Genomic DNA, 24,621 nt, shown 5'->3' with positions numbered 1-24,621 from the left:
ACTGCCAAGGCCGGTGTTGTCATCGTTAAATGCTTATTCATAAAGTGCTTATCATTTTGACACATAATCAGGTTATACGGTAGCTTTTGTTTTAGTGACAGCGTAGTCTATAAATACATGTTGTAGCTACATTGTTGACCAATAGAAGGAGCTGTTACAGGATAATGATGTGCTCAGTGTTCGACACTGAGGGAGACTTGTCCTCTAATGCCAAAAAATGAAAAAATCAGTGTTAAGCAAAATATATTTTTTTGTCCACTTGATGTAGGTCTACATGTTATATAATGTAGAGACAAATTTATTCCAAATCATCTTAATCCAGTCCACATGATTAGATCATTTTATGTATGAGGTGCACTACTGGGCTTAAGTTTTAGGACGTATCATTTACACTTTTTTTTTTTAGATTTGTAAAATTTAACGTCTGTCTTTTTCTGAATTGTGAGCCAGACAAGTAAGGACTATCAAAAAAGTCTCTTGTTGACATTGCTTTCTGCAGTACAAATCAAATATTGTTGCAGCACTTCCCTCAAATGTTGTTCTGCATTTCATTCACCTTCTCTGCGGTTTGTGCTAAACCAGCTTCATTATTCTGGAGACTACACTGTGCTGATCTTTTATCATCTCAACCCACAGTCTGTGTTGTTTTTTTTTCTCTCTCTAAAGTTTTAGGTCATAAACTTGATGGAGGAGGAGCCCCTGACCGACCCGTCTGTCTGCCTTTGTTACTTGTCTCCCCCCCACCATGCTCATGGAATATGCAGCACTAACTCCAAGTACAGTTTTGTCATAATACAAGGCCCAAATAAGAGAGTTAAGTTAACAGTTTGTTCCTAAACTGTCTGTGTAGAGACAGGGGGTTTGTTAGAAATCAGCAGAAGGTGGGACCTGCATAGGAAATGGTTGTCTTTACTTGCATGGCTTGGCATTTTACCACTAACATAATGTTTAAATATAATCTATTGAAATAAAATACGTAACCTGTGTGAACATATAAATGAGTCAAAAGCAATGACTTCACCGTGTGGCCTGTAGATGCTTTAAGAATGAATAAACACTGGTTGATCTGGCGTTTTATTTTAATGTTAGGGCGAAACCAAATGTGTCGTTTTGAAATAATAGATTTGCAGTTACAGTTATTTCATATTGATTATTAGGCTGAGGTATTTTATATGACTCACTGTTTTTGAGAAGAGCATTACTAGACTTCTATTCAAGCAAATAAATAGAGATGCATCCATGAATAAATAATTCTTCTGAATTTCTGCACTGCAGTTTCTATTTTCTGTTTACCATGCACAAATCAAAGCTTTTGTAATTCAGCAAAAAACAAACAAAAAAACATATCAAGTGAACAGACACAACTGCTTATTATAAATAAATAAAAGCGAGGGGAAAAAAAACAACAACATTTTAAATTCAGGATGATTTAGGTTTGTCGTCGTGTCCACTTAATAAACTCAAGAGTTCAAAATACTTCTCTTTGTTTGCTAAGAAGTAAGAATTTAAAATCAAATACGCTGCCCTTGCTGTAAGCTGCATTGTATTTCTTACCGAAATCATTTTGAGGGCAGGAAGCCTTAAGTCGCTGTTCAGGGTTGGGTATTGAGAAGTGGGCACGGCCTGTGACGACAACCCCGCCCTCCAAGCTTGTTGATTGACGCGCACCAGTGGCTCCTCCTTGAAAGTGTTTTTTTTCTCCCTCCCTCCCCCTTCGTCTTCCAGTGTAGTGCGTTGATTTCATACCAAAGTCATACTTAACATTCCACTTATACTGTCAAACCTCTGAGAAATATTACGGAAAACAACAAGGCGCCAAATTACAACAAACTCACTAAATTGACCCGCTGCTTTCGGCGCACACAGGAAAGTGACTGCCAAAAAATAAAAAAAGGTAAGTGCTCCACTAAAGTTATCTCCTCTGCTCTCTTTGGAGCCGTTTTCTGCGGGACTCTCTGTGAGTGTGTGAGTGTGTGTTTTCACGCCGCTCGTCTCGGTGAAGTTTTCAGATCATTGTCATTTTTTACATTTTTCCGCGGAGCTCCCTGCGTTGGGAGGGAAGAAAACATTTGCAGACTGATGGTCTATTGTGTTTGACTTTCCCACTGTGCAGGGAAATGTTTGACAGGCTCTGTCTAATCATATTTCCACCGGTATTCAAACTCAATGTTAGAAAGAGGGAAAGAAAAAAAGACAGATAGGAGAGGCTTGTCTCAAATGGGCCAACATGTTTGTTTTCTGCCCCACACAGTTTACCTGGATCCAGCACTTCCAGCCTTGGTCCTTTACAAGAGTCCAGCACTTATTCACACACACACACACACACACACACACATACACAACGATTTGGAGGAATACACAACTTCAGTGTGGTTTGGATCTCTGCATCCTAAAGGTAAGACAACTTCTTCATTTGTCAGCACAGTTTAAGTGAAGCAAAGACTGCTCACGATGTTGTCATGGTTTAAATTCAGACATCTCTTTTGTTTTTGTTTTAAAAGTATAGTGACATAACATGTTTAAACTACCACTGTCATGACACTTTGATTTGTTTTAAGGGAAGACGTGGATCGAACATTCAACAGGTTTTCTTTTATATTGGGACCATGATAAATTATCCAGATTTTTAATTAATTCTTTGGAGTTTTAAATTGTTTTCAAACAACTAGACCCACCATTTATATATATGTGAGATAGATAGATATTTATTTTGAATTGAAATATATCTATACATATATATATCTGAATACAGAAACAGACGTGTGCGGCACCTTATACGGGGAAAAAAAAAACAACAACCCATAAAATAATATAAGATCTGCCGAATACAAATAACTCACCATTCTGAGTCTGGGTGTAGCTTCACAACTTGAAACGCCACTTTTTTTTTTAGACCACAGAAATATCTGTTTTACATCATCACAGCTCATATGCCACATGGTTTTATTTGAAAAAGACAGCCTGTCTCTCTCAAAGAAGAAAAAACCCAGCATGAAAACAAAAACAAAATGAATCCTATACACTTTCAGATGAAATTCTGTGACAGACTTACAGCTGTTGGAAAAATCACAGTTATGTGCTTCTATTAAAGCTCACCTTGAAACTCAGGGAACGTTGACATCACGCCTGTATCAGTAAATATTATTCTATATTTAATGTTAAAGACTTGACATTTCATCACTTACATATAGTTAAATATTTATGATTTACATACATTTGCGTCTACATAGGCACATTTATTTCTTTCTTTCCTGGTTTTTGTTCTTTCTTTCTTGCCAAAACAGTTGTTCCCTTTTTTTTTTTTCCCTTTTAGCTGATAAGAGCGTTTAAAAACACTTCTTGTTAGCACCTCCTTGCACCTAAATGCGCTCAGTCATATGAGCTGGTGCGTTAAATCACTGCCAGTCAACAGGTTTGTCTTAACTACAGAATGCAGTCTGACAGGTTAGTGACAGTGAGCAGAATAACCTGTTAACTTTACTGTATGTTGTTTTTTTGACTGCAGCACCATCCTCTTTATCAGAGGATGAGCCCATATCTTCTTCTTTTTTTATTATATAGATATATGACGTTTCATGTCATTGGTCATTTAATGTTGAGGTCGAGTGAGTAAGACGTACTCGTTCTGAGATCGTCTTTATAATAGCATGTGGAAATGATATCGTGAAGTAAAAGGACCAGTTTCCAGGAGAAACTAACAATGTGTCCTTGGTAAATGAGACACGCCAGGATGCCTAATAATAGATTTCGATGCTGATGGGTAAATCTGGAAAGGATTAAGCATTCTGCTGCTCTGACAGATTCCCCCTCGTTGTTTTTATGCAGCATGAACGCATCAGGCCTTCCAATGTACAATGTGGTCTGCTTTTTGTTTTTTTTTCTTCTCCTTGACTGTATTTTATGTTTCTCTGCCGTTGTGGATTCATCTTGTAGGTTCTGTGCTTGTGGGAGAGTCAGAAACGAGGAGGAAAGTTTTACAACAACACCCATGTCATTGAGGTCAATTAGATTACTTGGGGTAATATACCCTCAAAGTGGCCGGTTTTAGTCCTTTTTTTTTTTCTCACCAGCTGTGTTCCTTCAGAGGAAACTTAATAAGCATGTGTTTTCCTCATGAGAGTTAGACAAATCTATACTGTAATCCTCCCATGTTTCTGATTCTTTATGTATATATACATATAGATAGATGTGTATATATATCTTTATCAGAAACTGTTGAAAGGCTGTAGGTATCCCAGCTCTCATGGTGCATCCTTCCTTTTGCAGTGCAGAGTGTTTACTTTGGATGCAGGTCTGTTGACTGTTAGTCACCAGCGGCTTCACCTGTTTGTGTTAAACCCACAGAAGAATGGCTAATGAGCTTTCGCCCATTTGTGCAGACCCTGGTTGCTTTTTAGCACCAACCCCAGAAGTGGTCGTCCAAATGGTGGACACTTACCCCTCTGTCAACCCAGATCTGAACAAATACCACTTATGTCTGAACACAGACGGCCTCAGAGAAGAGCCCGCAGCTCTCAGCGGCACAGCATTCATGACAATCTGGAATACAATATGCAGTTTGATGCTAATTATAAGTGGCTGGCTGCACTTTTGTTCTTGATGCGCGTACTGTGCTTAGGGCTATTTATGAAAATGATACAAGCGGTGGAGAAGGACTTCAGCATCTGCATGCAGCTCCAACACCAACTGGAAGTAATCAAATATATCTCAAAACATACACTCGTTATTTCTAGTAGAAGTTATTTCACTCTCAGAGTCATCGGTAACACAATTTATCATCATTGTATTCATGTTAATGCACTGCACATGTTTACATGTCCTCCAAACCACGAGGTTTTAGCAGATAAGCTTTCTGGCCTCCTGTTCGGATCACTGGGGGGAGGAGCCAGGGAGTGGCCTAGAACAGTGTAGTCTTTGTGTCAGCTGTCCCCAAGTTGCTAAACGTTTTAGTTGTTCTTTCTCTGGCGACCAACTGTTACTAGTGATGTTCCACATAAATATAGTCAAGGAATCTCTGGGAGTTGCAGTGTGTGTGTGTGTGTGTGTGTGTGTGTGTGTCAGTGTCTGTGCCTCCTTCAGCCTCCGTTGTAGATAACAGGAGGCACTTGCACTGTTGCCGTCTGTTGTTTGAGAGTTGTGTGTGTGTGTGTGTGGCCTGTTTGTCACACTGGAGCTCCAGTGACCCAAGGGCACTCATGTGAAACCCCTTTAATCCCCGTGCTCACAGTTTTTTTTGAGTTGGGGGATGATCTACTCTCATTTTAGCTGTTTCTAACGCTGTATAAAAACAATGCAGGTACCGTGAGTCTTCAGCATTACTCAATGAGGTCCAGGAGTTAACTCCTGAAGCACAGAGCTTCCGTCAGTACATATATTGTGTCAGTGCGACCAAAACGTTTAGAACAAAGGTACATATGTTCGACAGACTGAAATTTTTGGACTGAGAAAGAGGCTGATTTTATTTATAAAATTTCAGCTGCAACAGTAGCTCAGCTTAACTGTGCATGGAAGCGTATTCACTGATTGAAAGCATCTGATCTTTATTATCATGTATGGGAAAAGGAATTTTGCCAAAGTGAAGTGGGAGTTTTTAAACGTCTACTATAGTCTAGTGAATATAGTTTGTATAGTTCTTGATCAAGTCGTGGCTGCTTTTAATGCCTTGTGTCACAATTTATGCAGCCAGATGAGTTATTGGCTGGCGCATTCTGCTGCAAAGTTATGCATGTCTTAAAGGTTTCACAGATTATGGCTCTAAATCACTCCCCTCACCACAAAATGACCAATTCATGCTAGAAAGGCTTCTTTTGCTATGTTCCCTGGAAAATTTCCGATTAAAATGCTGATTCAGGCTGTAAGAAAAAAAAAAGAAAGTAGAAAGTAAAAAGAAAAACACTCCACCACACTCGCCCTGCTTTGTGTCAGTCTTTCCCTCTTTTGCTGGATTAAAGGTTAATTCTCTTAAAGTGTGACAAATGAAGGTAAACCACATCGCCAGCAGTGTTAAAACAGAACAATGGATGATTGAATGAAAGAATCAAGCCTTATGTTCATTCTCTGGCTTAATGTGTGATAATTATTTATCTGTCTCACAGTGACTCATTCAAGGAAACGGGTAACCTCCTCTTAACTCAAAGTTTGGAGTTTGCCTATTTCCACACTGTGGGGTTTGTTTACAAGGAAACAAACAACAAATACGAGTCACAGACTCATTTTCTCTCAGACAAATGCAAGTGTTTGTACTTTGTATTTGTCCATTAATATTATATTTCTGTAGATCTCTTTGTCCAGGTCATCCTGGTTGAGAAGCAGCACAGGGGTTACAAAAAAACCCCAACTGACGAGCACGCAAGATGGTACTCTGAGCTTCTTTTTTTCTTCCCCGGGCAGCTGTTATCAAACTGTAAATGTTTGACTTGACAGTGTATTCATGGGGCATGTGTGTTCATATGTGTTCTTTTGTCTCAGTTTTTTCCCCCCCCTCTGTTGCCGCCTCTTACCATGTGAGCTGTTGGCTGTCCAGTCCTCCTCTCACTCTCAGTTCTGATTGTTTCCTGAGTGCCGTGCCAGATAGGAAGTAGGAGGAAGTTATTGGAGGAGCTGGAGAGAATTTATTAGGGCCAAACACAGACACAGGAGGGAGAAGAGAGGGTGGTGACTCTGATATTTTTCCCTTTTTTTTTCTTCTCTTATTTTTTTTTGAGCTGAGGCTCGTGCTTTCATAAGTCTTAGAAAGGCACTGGTGTTAGCAGCAAAAGTGGCGCAGACAGGTCCACATTCAGTCCGACTCATCACCTCCAAGTTGTCCCTTCATTTAAGGAGCTGCAATCCTGTTAAACATGTGTGTTTGCGGTAAATGCATCTGTGTGTGTTTCTGTGTGTCAGGAGGAATAAGCCAGCGTTTCCAGTTCTTGTCAGAGAGCAGCTTTCCTGGCGTGGAACCTAAAATGTTTTCTTTATCTGTAATCTGACCTTAGAGAGCAGCTGCTCCTTCTGCCGCCAAGTCCTGTTGTTTCCTCAAGTGTGTGTTTGTGAGGCTGTTGGTGTGTGTTGAAGTGGGGGGAGTTCCTCGCTGTGACGGTGAACGTTCACTCTACATCTGTGTGCACCCTTCAACCTTAACAAGACACGCAGTTTTTGCGGAGAAGAGGTTTAGGCCGCCGATTTGTCCGTGTTAGATTGGATGGAGGTGTGTATTCCTCTCTGCTGAGCAGGGGGGTGGTCTTTCGGCTGCCAGCAGGGGTCTGTTCTGTGCCAACAAGTGTCCCAACTCAAGCAGCAACCTAACAAAGGCTGCTTTTTTGAAGAAAGGAATAAATCTTGTAGTGCATTGGTTAGCAAACAGATGGTGGTAAATACACTCTGCCAGTGGGCATAGCGGAGGCATGCAAACACGAAAGACTTCGTGGATCAACAGCAGAACAGACAGATTTGATGGAAATCTGTTAGCAATCTGCTTCGGGACATGAGTCAGTAAAACAAAATTGTGGCAATGGGGGTAAACAGCCGTATGGAGAGTGAGAGAGTGGAGGTTATTTGGATGTATTGTTTGTATGTCGAACGTCCAAAAAAACGTAATATTCACCTTGATAACAAGAAATTAAAAAAAGCCAGTCAGAAACCATGGCTTTAATCTAACGTAACATACAACTGTACAGCATTGATTTTAAATCGAACCAAATGTCAGTTAAATTCAAACCCTTGTGAAGTGGGTTCACACAGCGCTGAACTCCCTCCGTGTTTCTCAGTGTTAAGACCCAATGCCACCCAGCAACATTCCTGCGCTGCACACAGGAAGTGATTTATTTTATGCCAAGACAGATGGAGGCAACAGCAGCACTGTGCTAGTAAAGTGAGACTCCTGCAAAAAAAAGTTGTTTCTCAGCAGTTTGGCAATGGAGTAAATGCTTCTTGTCACCCCCCCGCCGTGCTGCCACTGTACACACACAAAATGCTCCCTCAGTCAAAGTATTGCTTTACATTGTTTCTGCTCACAAAGACCAAACAGAGGCAGAATATTAACACCAAGGAAGTTACACACTGCAGTTTTAATTTAACGCGACATAATTAAACTTAAATTGCACATACCGTCTGCATTTCAGCACAGGTTTTTATTGTGTCCGTCTCCAATTGTCAGGTTAAAACTCTATTCATTTAGACTGTGTACCTTTTGTGGGACAACATTATGACACAGTTCAAGCAGTGCGCAGAAATTGTTTAGTCACTGCCGAGTTTGAAACCGGCATTTAAGTAAGAAGTTCAACCACCTTGACTTAATGCTAATGTATTATTTATTAATCTGAAGAAGTATTCATCTGCTTACAGGCAGGCACTGTGCAGAAAAACCATTGCAAACATTAGTAAATATAAAACCAAAAGTGTCAAACAACGCAGCTAAAGTGGCTGGATGGACGACCCTTTAGCTCCTCTCACATAACTGTTATGGTTTTAAAACCCACAATGGCATAGAAACGTTGACTAAAGCCAACACATGCTCCGTGCTCAGCACCAAGTACATGACGCACAAAAGTTATTATTCAAACAATGAAGTAGGAAAAGGGAATATTGATCTTAAATAGTCGAAAAACATGACTCAAATCTAAACGTTATGGCTGCTTCATGTCGAGCAGATGTGTAAAACCACATTTTGTTTGCCATCTTATTAACTTGATAAGGTGATTATTCACATGTATTGTTGTGATTACAGCTTTTCGCACAGTCCCTAAGTAGAGTTTGGCGATCTGAGGGTTTCATTTTGCGCTCAGTCTTGGAATCTTCCACATAAGGGAATCAGAGAGATTAAAATATTTCATAGACCAACAGGATGCTTGCCAAGTGGAATACTGAGCCAAATCAGACCATGTGTCTCTATCATAGAGCCTTTTTCATGAGAGACATATTTGAAAAATGATTCAACCTGTTCTAGCAGCATAGCGGACCGTGAAGAGGAAGGACTTGATGTCAGTCGTGTGGACGTGGTTAAGCTACGCACAGTCAGATATGTCTCAAAAGTAAAGTAGTATGTAAAATGTGTTGAGCTACAAGCTGCTTCATGCATCTCCCATAGTCATGAACCAGAAACTGTTACGATTAAGAGATTTAAAGCCATGAAATTAGATTAAAATATCAACTACTACTATAATTTTCACCGCTTGTCTTCTCTGTACTCCTGTGATCTTTTAAGAACTTAACTTGCTTGAATATCCTCTATGAAAACATGCAATGTTGTGCTGTACACGGATAAGTCTCTAGCCTGGTTCTGGTGAGGACTATATCAACGTACATTTCAAAAGATTCAGATCATGACTGTGTGCTTAAAAAGCTCATGAAGTGACTAACACTTTATCTGCAAGTTGCGCTCCCCCCCTTTTTTTTAATCTATTTCCCATAAAGATGATGACCTCCTTCATTGTTGCCATGTGCTGATCCTGGCCCATGGTGCAAAAAAGTACTAGCTGATTTCCTGCATCAACCTTTGTGTCTGAACTGGCCTGAGAAAATCCACATATCTCTTTGTTGTGTTGCTGTCTGGTTTTTACAACATGTTTAACGAGTAACATCAAAAAGGTTGTGTTGTTTTTCATGCATCTAGGCCAGGCCGTCTTGACATCATTAAAATCGTATTTTCTCTTGACTGTTGTGTTGCTGCTGAAAATGAGTTGCTTTGAGGAAACCACAGCTGATTTTGGGGGAAGTGAAAGGTCACCAGAATTAAATGAATATAGTTTGCAGTCACCTGCTGTACTGTTGTCTCTGTTACTAATGCTCAATGGGCTCACATGGCTCTCATGGTGGGCCGCGAAAGCCTCTGTTTCTTTATCAGTCATGTTTGGTCTTAAATGCCGGCGGAAAATGACAAAAGAAATCTGAGACGTGACAGAGTAGTGAGTTACTCAGCGTATGAATCCACGTGGTCGGTCAAACACCATGCACTGTGAGCTCATGTTCAGTGCAAGAAAAAAACGTTGCTGTGCCGACTGCTGAATTTCGGGGCACACCAGATTATAACTGAACACACAGACTGTTTATTTTCCCCCGTAGGTATGAAGAAGAGATTTCATACGGTCTGTGGCACAGTTTAACCGTCTGTGAAGGAATCCCTTTCCTGATTTAGTCTGTACCGGCAGCTTTCCTCTGTGTGACCCAGCAGCTTGAGAGTGACTCAGAAGTATTACTGGAATTCATTTGTACATTTCTCTACACACACTCCTCCTGTGTAGGGAGAAAAAGGGGGAAAATGTTGTACGGGTGCCAATAAACACTGGCCATTTCATAGATGGAGCCGAAGCCGAGATATGCTGATTGCTGAAATTGGACTGCAATGTGATCCGTTCAGAACTGGGGGAAAAAGGAAAGTGGGATTCTTGTGCATGAATGGCGTCGTTTGAATGAACGTGCGAGGTGCATAGCTTTGCTTTGTTATTTACATTCCTTCTGCACATTGGAATTCTGTAGCATGTTGGTCCTTAGAATCTCATGGCCCAAATCCCAGAAAGCACGATGAGAGGTGTGTCGTTGATTTTTGGTGTTTGATGTGAGAGCAGCGTGTCATTCAGTCAACATCTGGTTTGTGCTTGTGACCATGGTAGCAGCTAAAAATCATTATATATATATATATATATATATATATATATATATATATATATATATATATATGTCGAATCATCTGCATTTCTTTCGCCCATCATGGGAAGCAACTTGAGGATCAGAGTTTTGCTCAAGGACACATTTGGGCAAAGACCGGGCAAGTTGAGGATTGAACCTCCAACCTCCAACCCTGTGACCCACTCAAGCAACTGCCGCCCCCAATGAACAACTTGCAACTTGAGTTTGTTTTGTGAGCGATAATTATATTATGTTATGGAGTTTCTCACCCAAACTTGGCTTAAAGGGACATTACAACATTCTGGTAACAGCTGTTATTATATTATAAAAGGTTCTAATTCTTTCACAAAGGATGTGCTGGCAGTATATCACACTGGATAACCAAATCCCAAATATCTTTATCTTAAATCACTTTATTGGAACGCTGAGTGAGAACTGTTGCGTTCGAGTCCGTGAAATCGCCCCTGCTTTGACTTCATGCACTGCTCACTTTTATCGTGAGGTCATAGCGACTATGATGTCCTGATTTATATCTTGTGACTCCATCAGAGGACATATTGAAAAAAACGGCTCCATTGACAATAATGCCTTTCCTCTAGTCTGAGCTGTGAGTGTCATGAAGCGGGAGGGAGCGTGTTCACTGCTGATGTTGCATTCCAGCTGGAACAATCCCACTGTTTTCCAGACCCCAAAGTGGACGCCTAAATTGGACTCCCCCCTCCCCACATACACACCCCCTTTCCCTGCTCTGCTGTCCAACCAACCAACCAACCAACCAATCCACCATCCACTCCTCCCATACACGCATCTCCTGGTCTCCTGTCCTTATTTGGGTAGAGACGTTCTGAGCACTGGGTAGAAGGGGGGGTGGGTAGGCGGAGGAGGGAGGGCGTTGGGTTGACACAAGGGAGGCAGGAGGAGAAAGAGTGAACACTCACAAGCTCTTTCTTAATAAGGACATGTCTGGAATTCAGGCCCCTCTCCTCTCTTGGTGAAGAGCCTCTCTTTCGTAGCACCTCACTTGAACACACTTTTGTGAGTCCTCCACCGAGGTCATCAGATCCTTGTATTATGCCATGCGCTGTTTGCTGCTCTTCACAGCTTTCAGCACGAAGGTGGTTTGCCCTGTTTTCTCAGCTATAATTGGTGATAAAAAAAAATAGAGTGGGTGCCTGTCCCTCCCTTCCCTCTCTGCACCACCAGTGTTTGATTATTGCCCTAGTGTCACTGAAGCTATTGCCCCGCAGCACCTGTGCATTCATTAATGAAATACTGTTGGCTGCCTGAATGACTTTTTCATACCACACCACACAAACGGCATCAGCCACGCTGAAGGCTGAGAATGAGAAGAGTGTTTAAATGTCAGACGTGTTAAAGTCAGTGGCTCATCGTCTACAAATGTTTGTCTGTTTTTAATTTGTACTACTGCGCTGCGATTGTTGCCGGCAGGGCAATGAAATAAACAAACTCATTACCTATAAAGATGGAGATAAATGTGGACATAGTGTGTAGTGACTTCAGTTTTAATTTCATTTAGGTTTTTAAATTTGGTTACATTCCGTTTTGTGCTTTTCAAACATAACTATTCAAAAATGCCCATCTCAGCTTTCCCTAATTGACATGTTAGATAAATATGCAAACTTGAGTTCTGTTGATGAGTTTATGAAGTGGTCAGTCAAATGTGTTTTCCATTGTTGTGAACACTGCACATTGGTTTAGTCATTTATAAATATAAGTCAAATATTGCTTGTTTTCCATTTTGAGATTTGTGAACGTGAAAGTAAAGAACTTTGAGTTTTTGGATCATCAACAATTTTTAATCTGGAATTATTTTTGAATTATAACTAAAAAAATATATATATTTTATAGACAAAACATTAAAGCTGGGAAATATTTCAGTTAAAATATGTGTCAACATTCTGACACTTATCACCGATCCAGAGTGTTTGATCACTGACACAGGTCTCAAGGCTCTCACAGTAAATCTAGGAGGAACCTTTTAGCATTCCCACAACACATTATCCAATCAGGAGCAAGAACTACACAAAGAGGCTGTTTGTCAATAAATAAATGCCCCCTCACAAAACACTAACATGGGGTGATGTAAGGAGGAGAGAAGGGAATGCTAACAGTAACAATGGACAGTAAGTTAGACAGAAGTCGACATCGCTGACAGCAGCTTCCATTAAGAAAACACCTACAAGGTGAAATTGTTTTTTAAATGATTGTGCGTTGTTGCACTGGTTTGTGTTTTACTGATTTAGCAGTCCAAAACACGATTTGCCTTTTATTGTTAGGATGCAATTTTAAATATCTATTGACAGATTGGCAGGTCAGTATATGATCAGACTGAACCAAAGTGTGTTAGTTCATATAGTTGGCATTTGTGGACGGCCAGCCATGTGATTTGTTAGGACTGAGAGGGATCACTTGAGTTGCTGATGAGGGCTCAGTTTCAGTGTTGAGTTTTAACAGTGTGACCCTTCTCCAAAAGGGGTCCTGTCAGCTAAACTTAGTAGCAGCATACTGTAACTTGTGCGGATATCTGTTAAACTCTCAGGAACGATGTAACCGGTCTCATCTCTAATTGGGACAGACGAGAAACATCACTAAGCCTCGCTCGACAATTGAAGATAATTCAGGACATCTACATGGTCAAACACTAGACATGAACTGAGCAAAAAGTCACATTTCTGGACTTCTATTAATTTTCTGATTTGATTTCATTTGTATTTTGTATTAAACACGCATTGGTTATGGTTTCAGAACCACAGTGTTAATATTCTTTGACGATCATCAGTGTAAAAGAGGTCAAATGTGGTCTCTAATAGGAAAAACCTAAAGCAGAGGATCTCTAATACTTTTTGAACGTTTGTATGATCTGATCATTGAAGTTTCTCCAACAGCACTCTCTGTAGTTAGCCATTAAGTTTTTGCCAGCAACTGCAGAAATGCTAAAGCAGAGACGTGAGCATCCTTTGAGGATCATGGTTACCTCATTGAGTCCCATCTCAGAAACAATACAATGCTGAGAAGGCAGCTTGAAAAATACTTAAGATCTTTGCCTGCAGTCAGCCATGAGCCAACCACATTGGGACACAGTTCCCAGACCACAAGAATTCTTTGAGGCCAGCACTGATTAGTGAGGTCTTTAAACTTCATTTTATGGAATATCTTGAATTCATTTGGCCATTTCAGAGAAATAAAATTGAGGAAATGATAGTAATAATTATGGTTAACATTGTTTATCCATACACATTTAATAACTGCAATAAAGAGAATGTCAAAACAAGCCAACAATGTGACCTATACAGTAGATGAATGACATTCCTTATTCCAACTGCGTCTTCATTATGCTCTACATGAACTGATGTGGTTCTGGTCCATCTATGCAGCTACCCAAATAATTAAAGTTATATAGATGTTCAAACACAAAGGAGCAGAAACATTTGGCAAGGATTGAAATCACTCCATATGGAAGTGGTTAATTAGGTTGTAGACATAATTAAATAGAAATATTCTGTTGTATTTTTATGATACTGCAACCAGCAGAGTGTCCTGCTGACTGTTTATGCTTACAGGTCAGCACAGTTTAGCGTGTTTCAATGCCAGCAATACAGCCATGGCAATATTCTGAGCACCCTGCACCCTTTCAGGCTTCCTCATTCTTTCCAGACCCGATAATGTCCCCCTAACATGTCGATCAGAAAAAAATGACGTTAAATCTAATAAAAGAGACGGTTTTCACAACATTTTCAAAGGTTGGATTTGTCTCAAGGATGAGATCACATGGCCAGCAGTTCCAGCTGTGGCCACATGGCCAAACATGTCTTGATCAGGAAAAAATCAAGAATTAGGGACGATTGAGATTTCGTTATTTTCCGATTTGATGATGTTGACATCTGAAATTAAAACATGGTGCTTTAAACACATTTCTTCTGCCAATTAGACTTCGCAGTGCCTCTACTTCTCGCAGTGGAACTTTTCCCAGTAATTATTTTAATGTGAACAAAATTGACTAGCCAGAGAAGTTGACAGCAAGATAATAGTATAACACAGCAAACATCATGTAATTCCTCCATTTTTTTCTTTTGTCTATGTGGTGCTATTAGGTGTGGTTACAGCTTTAGAATGGTGTTTGTGATTAGAAATGACTCAAAGTATCTGCAATGATCGTGTTCATGATAAAACATGACATATGTGTGCCTTACTGATGTATTATTATTCTTTTGCCAACAATGGGCCACACGGCAGAGTAGTGGCTAGTACTGTTGCCTTGCAGCAAAAAGACCCAGTCCGATCGAGGCCCTTTCTGCATGGAGTTTGCATGTGATTCCCTCCAACGGTCCAAAAACATGCAGAGGTTAATTGGACACTCTAAAGTTACCCGTAAGTGTGAATGTGAGAATGAATGGTTGTTTGTCTCTGTGTTTGCTCTGCGATGGACTGGTGACCTGTCTAGGGTGTACCCCACCTTTTGCCCAGTGTCCACTGGGATTGGCTCCAGTGGCCCCTGCAACCTCTCATGTGGAGGTTAAAGCAGTAGTGAATGAATGAATGAATCAACAATGTTTGTCAAGGAAAAAAAAGGACTAGTCTTCTAGATCTCTCATGGGATTTGTTCACCCAATGAAGAATATTGAATATTCCCCAACTTTGTTGTGATGATTAACACTAACTTAAGTTAGACTAAGCTAACTAGAGTCTAATCACCCGTGAATCATGAATAAAAAAAATACTTGTACATTGTTTTCCACAGATCTCCAACAGATCCTTTGATATTAGTGTTCGGGGTTGGGCCCAGTGGGAGCCGCCACCATTGCGTCCAACGAGTGGAGCGCCAACGGTAGCCCAGAAGATGGGCTGGACGGGGACACCGGGGACAAGAACATCGACGGGGATGCAGAGGGTGTGTGGAGCCCGGATATTGAGCAGAGCTTCCAGGAGGCCCTCGCCATCTACCCTCCCTGTGGCAGGAGAAAAATAATCCTGTCAGATGAAGGAAAGATGTATGGTGAGTTCATTGAATAACAGGGAAACAAAGAACAACAATTACATGGAAACCAAATCCGTAATGTATGCACAAAATGAAACAACCGTCCTGTCCTCAAAGATTTGTAACCCGAAAGAACACAAACATCCATCATGGTGCCCTGAAAAGAAATGAGAAAAATACATGTCTTCCTCTTTCTTTCCCTGTCACATTTTGAGCACAGAGGTTTTTCTTTCCACATAGAACTCTCCTTAACAAGTCTGTACCTGTAGTGCTGTGACCCAGAGGCAGGTTCTTCCAGTTGCACCAGCATTCTCAGAGCTGACTTTTGCTGTCCGTGATTTACACCTGTCTTTTCTTCAGAGCGTTCTTTTCAAATTCACAGCTTGTTTTTATGCCTACTGTTTTATAGCTTCTTTTCTTCCTCATTACGCTCTCACTCGCAAAACCTGCTCTTTGTTTTTATCACTCAGCATCATACACTTCGTTCTGCCCACACCGGTATAACTGGGAGAGTTTTGCCTGTAGGTGCTCAGTTGGAGGAGATTTCTAGAGAACTGTTGTGTTTGATGATGATGAATGGCTCATTTAAAGCATTAATAATTAGCCCAGTGTGTATGAAGATGGTGGAACATGACATCATCATGCTTTTTCTGTTGAAGATTTTTAACATCCTTAAAGTTTCAGAATAATTATGCTGTTTCCTGCAGTGTGTTCGTTAAATAGCAGGTGTTGAGCTCTTAATGTCCTAAAAAACTCCAGATGAAGATGTTGGCAAGTCATGCAGTAGAATCAAAGACATCCAGGTGAAGGAAATCTAACACATTTGTCTTTCATTATTTTCATCTCACTTTCCCATTCAAATTTTGGAGACAGTGCACCCATTCCTAATTAGATATGGCATTTAAAGTTTTATGCTGAGGGGCAGTAAATATTGATTGACAGAAAACTGCACCGCTTTCTTCACTGTTTTGTTTTGCTTTGCCTTGTCCTCAACAAACCTCCTTTTTGGTTTTGTGAAATTATGTTCTTTTCACCATTGTAATTTAGCTCCCTCAGGCCATGCTTTGTGAGAATTTCCTGCCCTTTAATTATTGTCCATCATGTCTCAAAAATGTGAAATTGATTCCGTCTTTAATACAACCATAAAAACCATCAGTCTTTGCCACCAAAATCTCAAGACACTGTTTTAAGAGCATTAGTGTTTGTTTTTTAAGTGCTGCTTTTTGGATGGCTTTTCCCCGCCAGACGTCAGATGAGATTATTTTAATGTGATTCACCCAAGATGGATTATAATCCTTGTAGGTTGCCAGGCAGATTTGGATATTCAAGAACACTCACATACCTGAGATAACTCAGCCAAGGTTGCAGCTTCTATTGCTGTTCTCAACTGATGTGGGTTTTTTTGTTTGTAAACATAAGATGTAGTTGAACAAATGATAACATACTGTTTACAGTTACTCAGTTGCATTTTATTTCATTTACATGAAATCAAAGGATTAATTTAGGTAGACTTGAATAATGTACATTAAACGTAATAGTACACATTAGTACTCAATTTCCAGAATGACATAACTAGTTTATGGTATATTTTCATTTTAGTTTTATATAAAGATGAAGCATAATCCATTGCAGCCATTAGTTTATTAAAATCTAAATAACTCTAAAATGTCCTGTTGCAGACAAGTGTTGTGTCCCAGCCAGGCTACATACATTTGTCATGAGAATGTCAACAAAGAGGCAGGCCGTGCACAAACCTGCCCCCTTAGCAACACAGTCTCGGGACCCCTTTTAGAGGCCTGGTTTTTTGTAGAGCACTAAACACCCTCTCCATTTACAATAAGTCATCTGAGGCTCTGCTGCCAGAGTTAAGGCATGCCCCAGAAGAAGTCTTCTCACACGGCGATTACCTCAGACATCTAAAAGCTGCCCTGACGTGAGGTTAGGGGAATGTTAACGATTGCACTGTATGTAATACTGTCTACCTTGCAGTCTCAGACTCCCAGTGGCCTCCAGAATCAGGCAAGTCATCCCTCCCATTGGGAATTCCACTTTTTCTGCCAGGATTTTTTTTTTTCTCAGCTGGTGGGAAAAATATTTGCAAATTCCTATTAGTCGTAGGACTGTTTTATACAAGTGTATTCTTTGCTCTACAAACCTGTCTAGACTTCCCAGCAGCATTTCCAGTCATTTGAGCAGCTCAGGGGTGACAAAGAGTTCAAAGGAGGAAAACACTAAATGTTAATAAACCCCACATGTGAATAATAGTTTTCTGGACACGAGTAACACTTAAAGAAGCTAAACTTAAGTTTGTGATGTAAGGCAGTTTTAACAATTTAAATAGACTACATGTGTCACTGTATGTCAGGTTATGTTCATGTGCAACATATGTATTGTAAGTACAATCTGTATATTGTATGTGTCACACTCAGGAGAAAATCCAAGACAGTAGCAGCGTGACCACATTTTCCATCTTTTTCCTTCGTCTTTCACATCTGCTACTAACAGAAGTCAGTTAGCGTAGCTTAGCATAGCATAGCATAGCATAACATATAGCCCTGAAACAGACGGAAACTGATAGCCTGGCCTCATCCAAGTGTAACAAATACACTCACCGATTTTGCTAACAGTTTATTACATAGAAAGTATTGAGCTTTTGAGTTGTAGGATTAGGAAGATTTACTTTGTTTGGACATAGCTAGGCTAGTCATTTCCCTCTGTGTCAGGACCATGCTAAGCTCCTGGCAACTTGCTACTAACAGTCATTAGCGTACATTAGTCAGAGCTGTAAAATATGTGTCTCTGAAAATGTGCATCATATTTGACGTCTTATTTGCATCTCATATAGGTTATGATGAGCAATTAGACATGAGGAGAAACTGAGTGGTCATGGTGGAGGTTTGCGCTGTCTGAGCAGATTATGCTACCTTTTAATTCTAATTCAAATCCAAGCAAACAAGCAGCTGGCTGGAGATGTACATTTTAAGAGACGTGTGGGAATTTGGTATTGCTCTTCGTACAGTTTCCCAAGCTTTAATACATTTGTTTTGCCATTCATACTCATTCAGAAATTGCTGAACACGGTCTCAGTTAGAAATTGCCAGTGCGGGGGCTCTGCAGTTTATTTTGACATTTGACAAACCAAAAAAGCAAAACAATTAAAGATTAGCCGTGACTCTGATGTGTTTGTTCTTGGCTCAATCAAACAGTTGGCACATTTTACACCCCTAGGTTCACAGGAAGTGTCTTCAAATGATGCGTGTGTGTCGAAAAATGTGGCCTGTCTTGTTTTGCTATGGGGCTGTGCTGACATGTTTTTCACCTGCGTTTTCTGGCCTCAACAGGTGTGTCAAACTCCAAGCACACACTTCTCTCTCCCCCTCACAGCCGCCCTGCAGCTGTCACTATACTGCAAAGCATTCTGGGTACAACATAACGCAAAAATGTGAGTGCTGGAGGGAGCTGTGTGTCAGGTGTGACCCATAAAGTCACATTAAGAATTAACCGTAAGTCCAGCGCATGAAGAGAGTAGTGGTGAAAACTGGTGGAAACGGTACAATAGAAGAAAGAGCCCTAAGAGGCCTGTAATGATGACTCAGGTGCTTCCCTGTCAGCCCCCTCAGTGAGATGTTAGGAATGTTTTCAGTCATGGCTGAGCAGTATGTTAGCAACTGAGGATTACCTCAATGTTATGAGAAGGGAGGAGGGAAGAGAATAAAGGGTGGAGAAAGGGTTCAGGAGAGAGACAGAGCAGGAGGGTGGGTGGAGAGATTACCTTTTTGCTCACTATCTTTGCGTGGAAGTGGAAAATTCCAGCGATCGTGTAGTAAAAGAAAGAGATAGGCGTGTCATGTTGGGGAGGTTAAGAAGGGCAGCCTGCAGCGATCTGCGTGGGTGTTGAGCAATCAACAAGAGAATCATGAACAGCTCGCCGCCTTTCCATTTCTCTACCCGAGATGGAAAGGCGGCAAGTGTGGGGAAATAAGAGGCAGAGGGCTTGTATTGTGTGTCTGTCTGTATGCACCTGTCATGATCCCCTACTGTGTGGGCCAGACTTTTCACCATCTCTCTGACCCACCCAGTCAAGTCAAAGCAGATCTCGGGCCGCCATGACTGCAGAAGGATGAGACACGGATCATATCCTTGATATTGTATCTGTTGGATTTTGATAGATCAGTGTGTCTGAAATGCAGTCCACTAAAATAACATGTTGAAGTTGACATATACATTAGTTTTCCATGAAGTGTACATGTGCATGCTATGCAGCTGCTGCTTAGAAGTCCTGCTACTATTTTTGAAGATATTCTTTTTTGCGTTGTGATTTTTCTTTTCTTTTTTTTTTCTTTTGTACCATAACTAAATGAAGTCCAGCTGCAGGCTTTGATTTTGTAGGCATTAGCTCACCCTTCTTATTTCAGAGTGTCTTGGGTTCAACACAGGCCTCCTGACTGAGTTTTTTTTTTTTTCAACCAGTAAATTTGTGATTTAAGAATTTATGCAAATCAAAATTTTGCAAGATGTTACAGTGTTCTGATTTAGTTATTCTTTCTTTGTGCCCGTATGAGTTCAAAACAAAAGCAGGGATTTAAAATATCACATAACTGCACAGATATGTGTATAAATGGAGGACCTCTCTATATTCACAAGACAAACAAATGACCTTACTGTTGTTATGATACAGAAAAAGTATATGGTCCGCTATAGTAGATGTATCTGATTAATCACTTTAATTGTAATTTTACATATAACATCCAACTCACCATTCTCTGGGAACCTCTCACACCCACAGCATCTAGTACATACTGTATCTTGTTATACGGCACAGTATAACAACATAGATGCCTTTAAAATAAATACCGTAGCTCTGTGGTTGAAGCAGGACAATATATTGTTTTTCCCTTGGCCCTTAGTTAAAAAGATTGAGACAGACAGTTGGGTGGGGGGTTGAACTGGCATTGTTTTTTTCTCTGCCATCCTCTTGTGGGATGGTCAGCAGCAGGTGCTGCTGTCCGTTGACTGTGGAGTCACACAGTGGTGTTGTTTTGGGAAAGAGGGCTGTCTTTCTGCCAGGTGGCAGTTGTTGGCAGAGTCAGTTATGGCTTTGTATTTCTTCTAAGAGTTACGGCAACAGCTGTCCCTTTTGCCCCTCTGACTGACGACCCCCTACCCCAACCTAATGGCCCCGAGCACAGCTCTCTAACCCCTGCTTCTGCATATGAGCATGTGTGTGTTAGCCTGGGCTATGTTCGTAGGCTCAGGCCAATCAGACTGGCTAGCACAGATGTGACAGGCTTAGAGGAATGCTAGGAATGCGGAGGCGCTGGAGCAGGCGTGTCCATCCTTGGCCCAGGGCAGAAGAGGAGGAGGGGCTACCACAGTATCGGCAGACAGTTCAGCTCTGCTCTGCTGGCTGAGCGCCGGGCTGACTGGTTGAACACTATGGGAAGTTCAGTAACCCTGATGGAGATGGCCTTCAGTGCTTTTATGGCAATTTCTGGAGGCTAAATGCCAAAGAGTGTGAGAAAAAACAGGACTTATTGCTCCTGTCATTATGTGTCTGGATAGTCTGAAAGCTGTTAAACCCAAGACCTTCTAGACACACAGTCTATCGTGTGTGTTCACATCTTGACCAATTTTTGCTGGTGAAAATTTCTGTCAGCAAGTTTAAAAGAGTTTGGGTCATTATTTATAATGACACAGTGGTTCAACCTCTCTCTGTGGCCTGATTTTCATCTGCAAAACCTCAGAGAGCGTGACTTGGCATCGAGAAGAACTAAAAGCATGGATGGACTGTACTTTTCCCCTGAGACAACATTATAATGCTTCTTGCACATACACTAAAGATGATTTCTGCTCGATTCAAGCTGTGCTTGCTGTGCAGCCCTTGCTCAGCAATGAATGTAAATAGGGCCGCGGAAGCCCAGAATAGAAGCCTGTTCTCTACACAAACTCTTTGTGCAAAATGTTGAGAGTAGATGTTATGTCATGAAAAACATGGTTCTGTTTTCTAAGCACCCTCTGTAATTAGGCTACAGGCCCATGTGAGCAGACATTAAGGAGGTGTGAAACAAGATAATGAAAACAAAGAGGAAAAAAACCTTAAATATAAATATCTCCAATAGGGAAAAGAGGTGTGATTGTAACCTGTGACCTGTGTTTAAAGGGTGTTTGCCGTGGGCCTGAAGAGCTCTGGGAAAGGTCACGCTGCTGTTCCTCTGACATAAAATGTTTATCAAGAATGTAACCGTCTGATCAGTGTGAGATGTGTAGATCTCGCTTCGTCTGTGACCGTTTGTTTTTTTGTTTGTGTTATGCAGGACGTAATGAATTGATAGCAAGGTACATCAAGCTGAGGACAGGCAAAACCCGGACAAGAAAACAGGTAAATTTGATTTACTCTCTTTGATGACTGACAACATGGATGGGTGAATATTTAGTGTTGGAGCATTAGAGCACCAACACCTAAATTGATTCATTGTGCTTAAAGATCCAGTGTGTAAAAGTTAGGGGTGTTTATCAGCGCGAAATTGAATATAGTACCTGTAAGCAAGTTTGAATAATTGTATAACTGCTTAAAATAAACCTTTTACTATGAATATAATTCGGACAAGGGAGGAAGGAGGCCACCATCTTGTGCCGTTTGTTACCACCATTAGATGACACTAATTCTTACACACTGGTCCTTTAAGTACACAATGAAGAGGTGTACATGTTATTTGGCAGATACACACTGTTTCTGGTAATTTATATATAATGATTTTTGTATTTTGTATGATTTTTATAATGATATATATGTGTATATGTATATATATGTATATATAAATGTATATATGTATATATATGTATGTATATGTGTATATATGTATATGTGTGTATATGTATATATATATGTATATGTATATATACATATGTGTATATATATGTGTATATGTATATGTATACACATATGTGTGTGTATGTACATTTTGCTTTTCTCTTTTTTGACATAGGGAACTATTTTTTTACTTTATGCTTTAACTTTTTTAGGACATAGGAATAGGTCACACAAAGCATATCAAGAATATCCAGTTATTGTTGTCTATGGTATTTTCATGGGTTCTGACATTAAGAAAAAATAACACAGAATATCACCGGCCTATATTTTATACTTTTTATTTTGCTTGTACTATTTGCAATGTTTGTGTTTGACAGAGGGAGAGAGAGAGAGATGCTTGTACCTTTAACTTTGTGAGGACTTAAACTCTAACCCTACATCTTACAGAGTGAGGACAATTTGGTTTGATCTTTTTTAAAAGTCTGTTTGAAGGTTAAGACTTAAGTTTTAGGATTTGGTGCACCGTGCAGGCTGCACAGTAGTTCATACTTGAATTCTGGTGAGTTTGCTTTTTCACTCCTGCCTGTGTCTGCGTGGATTCTCTGAAGATCGCTTCTTCCTATAATCCAAAGACAGGCAGATTGTATAAATTGAACATAGGTATGACTGTGAATGTTGTCTCTGTATGTTGGCCCTGCTGTGACAGACTTTCAATTTCAGACCTTGTGTATTACCAAAAGTCAGCTGTGATTGGTTTCATCCCTCTTGTGACTCTCACACGGGAAGTAGTAGGGAATGAATGAATCAATGCAAGGACAAGGGCTTGAATGGTAATGTGTGTCCTCACTAAGTTAGAGGCACAACATTTGGAGTGTGTGTGTGTGTGCGGGTACATGCGTATACATGTCTGTGTTTGAACGTATATATGTGTATGTATGTGTGCATGTATACGAGCGAATGTTGGTTTTATCCTCAAAAACTGTTTCACACCCTTTTAGGTTTCTAGTCACATACAGGTGTTAGCACGGAAGAAAGTTCGTGAATACCAGGCGGGTATAAAGGTAGGTTTCGCCAACCTGCCTCGTGGCAACACTGACTGAGCGTCTCTTTCCTCTTTGGTTACGGCTTCTCTCTCTCTTTCCTTGTCTTTTCTCTCCCTGTCTCTTTTTCCTCTTCCTTTCTCTTGGCTATTCTTCTGTGCAGGTTTCTAGCCACTTGCAGGTTCTCGCCCGGAGAAAATCTCGCGAGATCCAGTCAAAGCTAAAGGTATGCGCTTCACCGCGGGCTCGGCGGGGCTTGTACAGGCTTGGCTTTGCATTAACCAGTTAATCTGTGCATATTATCAACCCTTGCATTGACACAAGTCCGGTTCCTGCTAGATACGACGTGGAACCGGACTTGGCAAGCAAAAAATTGTGTGCTAATTCTAAATATTAACCACAGTAGCATGCATGCAGTACAGAGTTACCACAGTCAAAGCATTTTAATTCTCTAGGTCTGAGGTGCATTAAGAATGAGCCTGATCTAATCCTTAACATTCAGGTGCAGCAGGTGATTGTGAATGTTCTGCTTTTAGAGAATGCCACACATGCTGTTCTGATAGGCTCAGTGAAAGGTTGTTTAGCTGCATGATGCTACAGCTTTGTATATGTCCTCTGTGCCAGCCATGCTTCTTGCTGGATACTATACTACTATATCTCTCAGACTTCTTTCTCTAAAATTCTCTCCATTTGACTGTAGTTGTTGCTACCCTTTAAACTCCTCTAATGTGTCTGTTTGTAATGTCTTCAGTAAAACTGAACATCAGTTAAGATTCATCTTTGATTTGTATCACTGTGTTGCTCCTTACCTCAATACCAGTCCCTCTTGTTTTTGTCATGCTTTTAATTATTGTTTTTGCATATTCTCATATAATAATTCAAACACAAGTTAACACTAGAGACATTGTGGCCTTTTTGTTTTGTTTAGTGCTAACTTAACTTAAATTAACCCCTTCATGCAGACTAATGCTTTGGTGGACATCAGCATCCACACCATTCTTTGAGTTGTGTCATGTGTAGATGAGTCCATTCATAGCTAATGTGATGATCTCAAATGGACCCCACATAAGAGTAATTGTATGTGTATAGCTTAGAACTGTTCATGGTGAGTCCTGTGTTTAATCTCTTCCTTGTGTCTGAAACTAGGGGTGAACTATTTATCCTTTTCA

The 24,621-nt window shown here is 40.5% G+C and overlaps 1 protein-coding gene across 10 annotated transcripts in view; it reads left to right on the top strand.

The window, feature by feature from the left end:
- The first annotated feature begins 1,721 nt into the window (after positions 1 to 1,721).
- The window catches only part of tead3b (TEA domain family member 3 b), a 30,730-nt gene continuing 7,830 nt past the window's right edge, over positions 1,722 to 24,621 (top strand). For 3 of the 10 annotated variants that reach the window (XM_058630555.1, XM_058630557.1, XM_058630554.1), the window contains exons 1-6: positions 1,723 to 1,894; positions 2,252 to 2,395; positions 15,365 to 15,619; positions 21,916 to 21,980; positions 23,411 to 23,473; positions 23,616 to 23,678. In XM_058630555.1, coding sequence (XP_058486538.1) covers positions 15,613 to 15,619; positions 21,916 to 21,980; positions 23,411 to 23,473; positions 23,616 to 23,678 — 198 coding nt within the window. In that variant the 5' untranslated portion in view covers positions 1,723 to 1,894; positions 2,252 to 2,395; positions 15,365 to 15,612. Of the gene's footprint in view, positions 1,895 to 2,251; positions 2,396 to 15,364; positions 15,620 to 21,915; positions 21,981 to 23,410; positions 23,474 to 23,615; positions 23,679 to 24,621 lie in introns of all 10 variants that reach the window. The other 7 variants (XM_058630564.1, XM_058630563.1, XM_058630560.1 and 4 more) reach the window with 4 other exon arrangements.

The sequence above is a fragment of the Solea solea genome, chromosome 6 (assembly GCF_958295425.1).
Source record: "Solea solea chromosome 6, fSolSol10.1, whole genome shotgun sequence".
NCBI lineage: Eukaryota > Metazoa > Chordata > Actinopteri > Pleuronectiformes > Soleidae > Solea > Solea solea.
The sequence above is the reverse complement of the archived record's forward strand: the minus strand, read 5'-3'. Positions and strand labels throughout refer to the sequence as shown.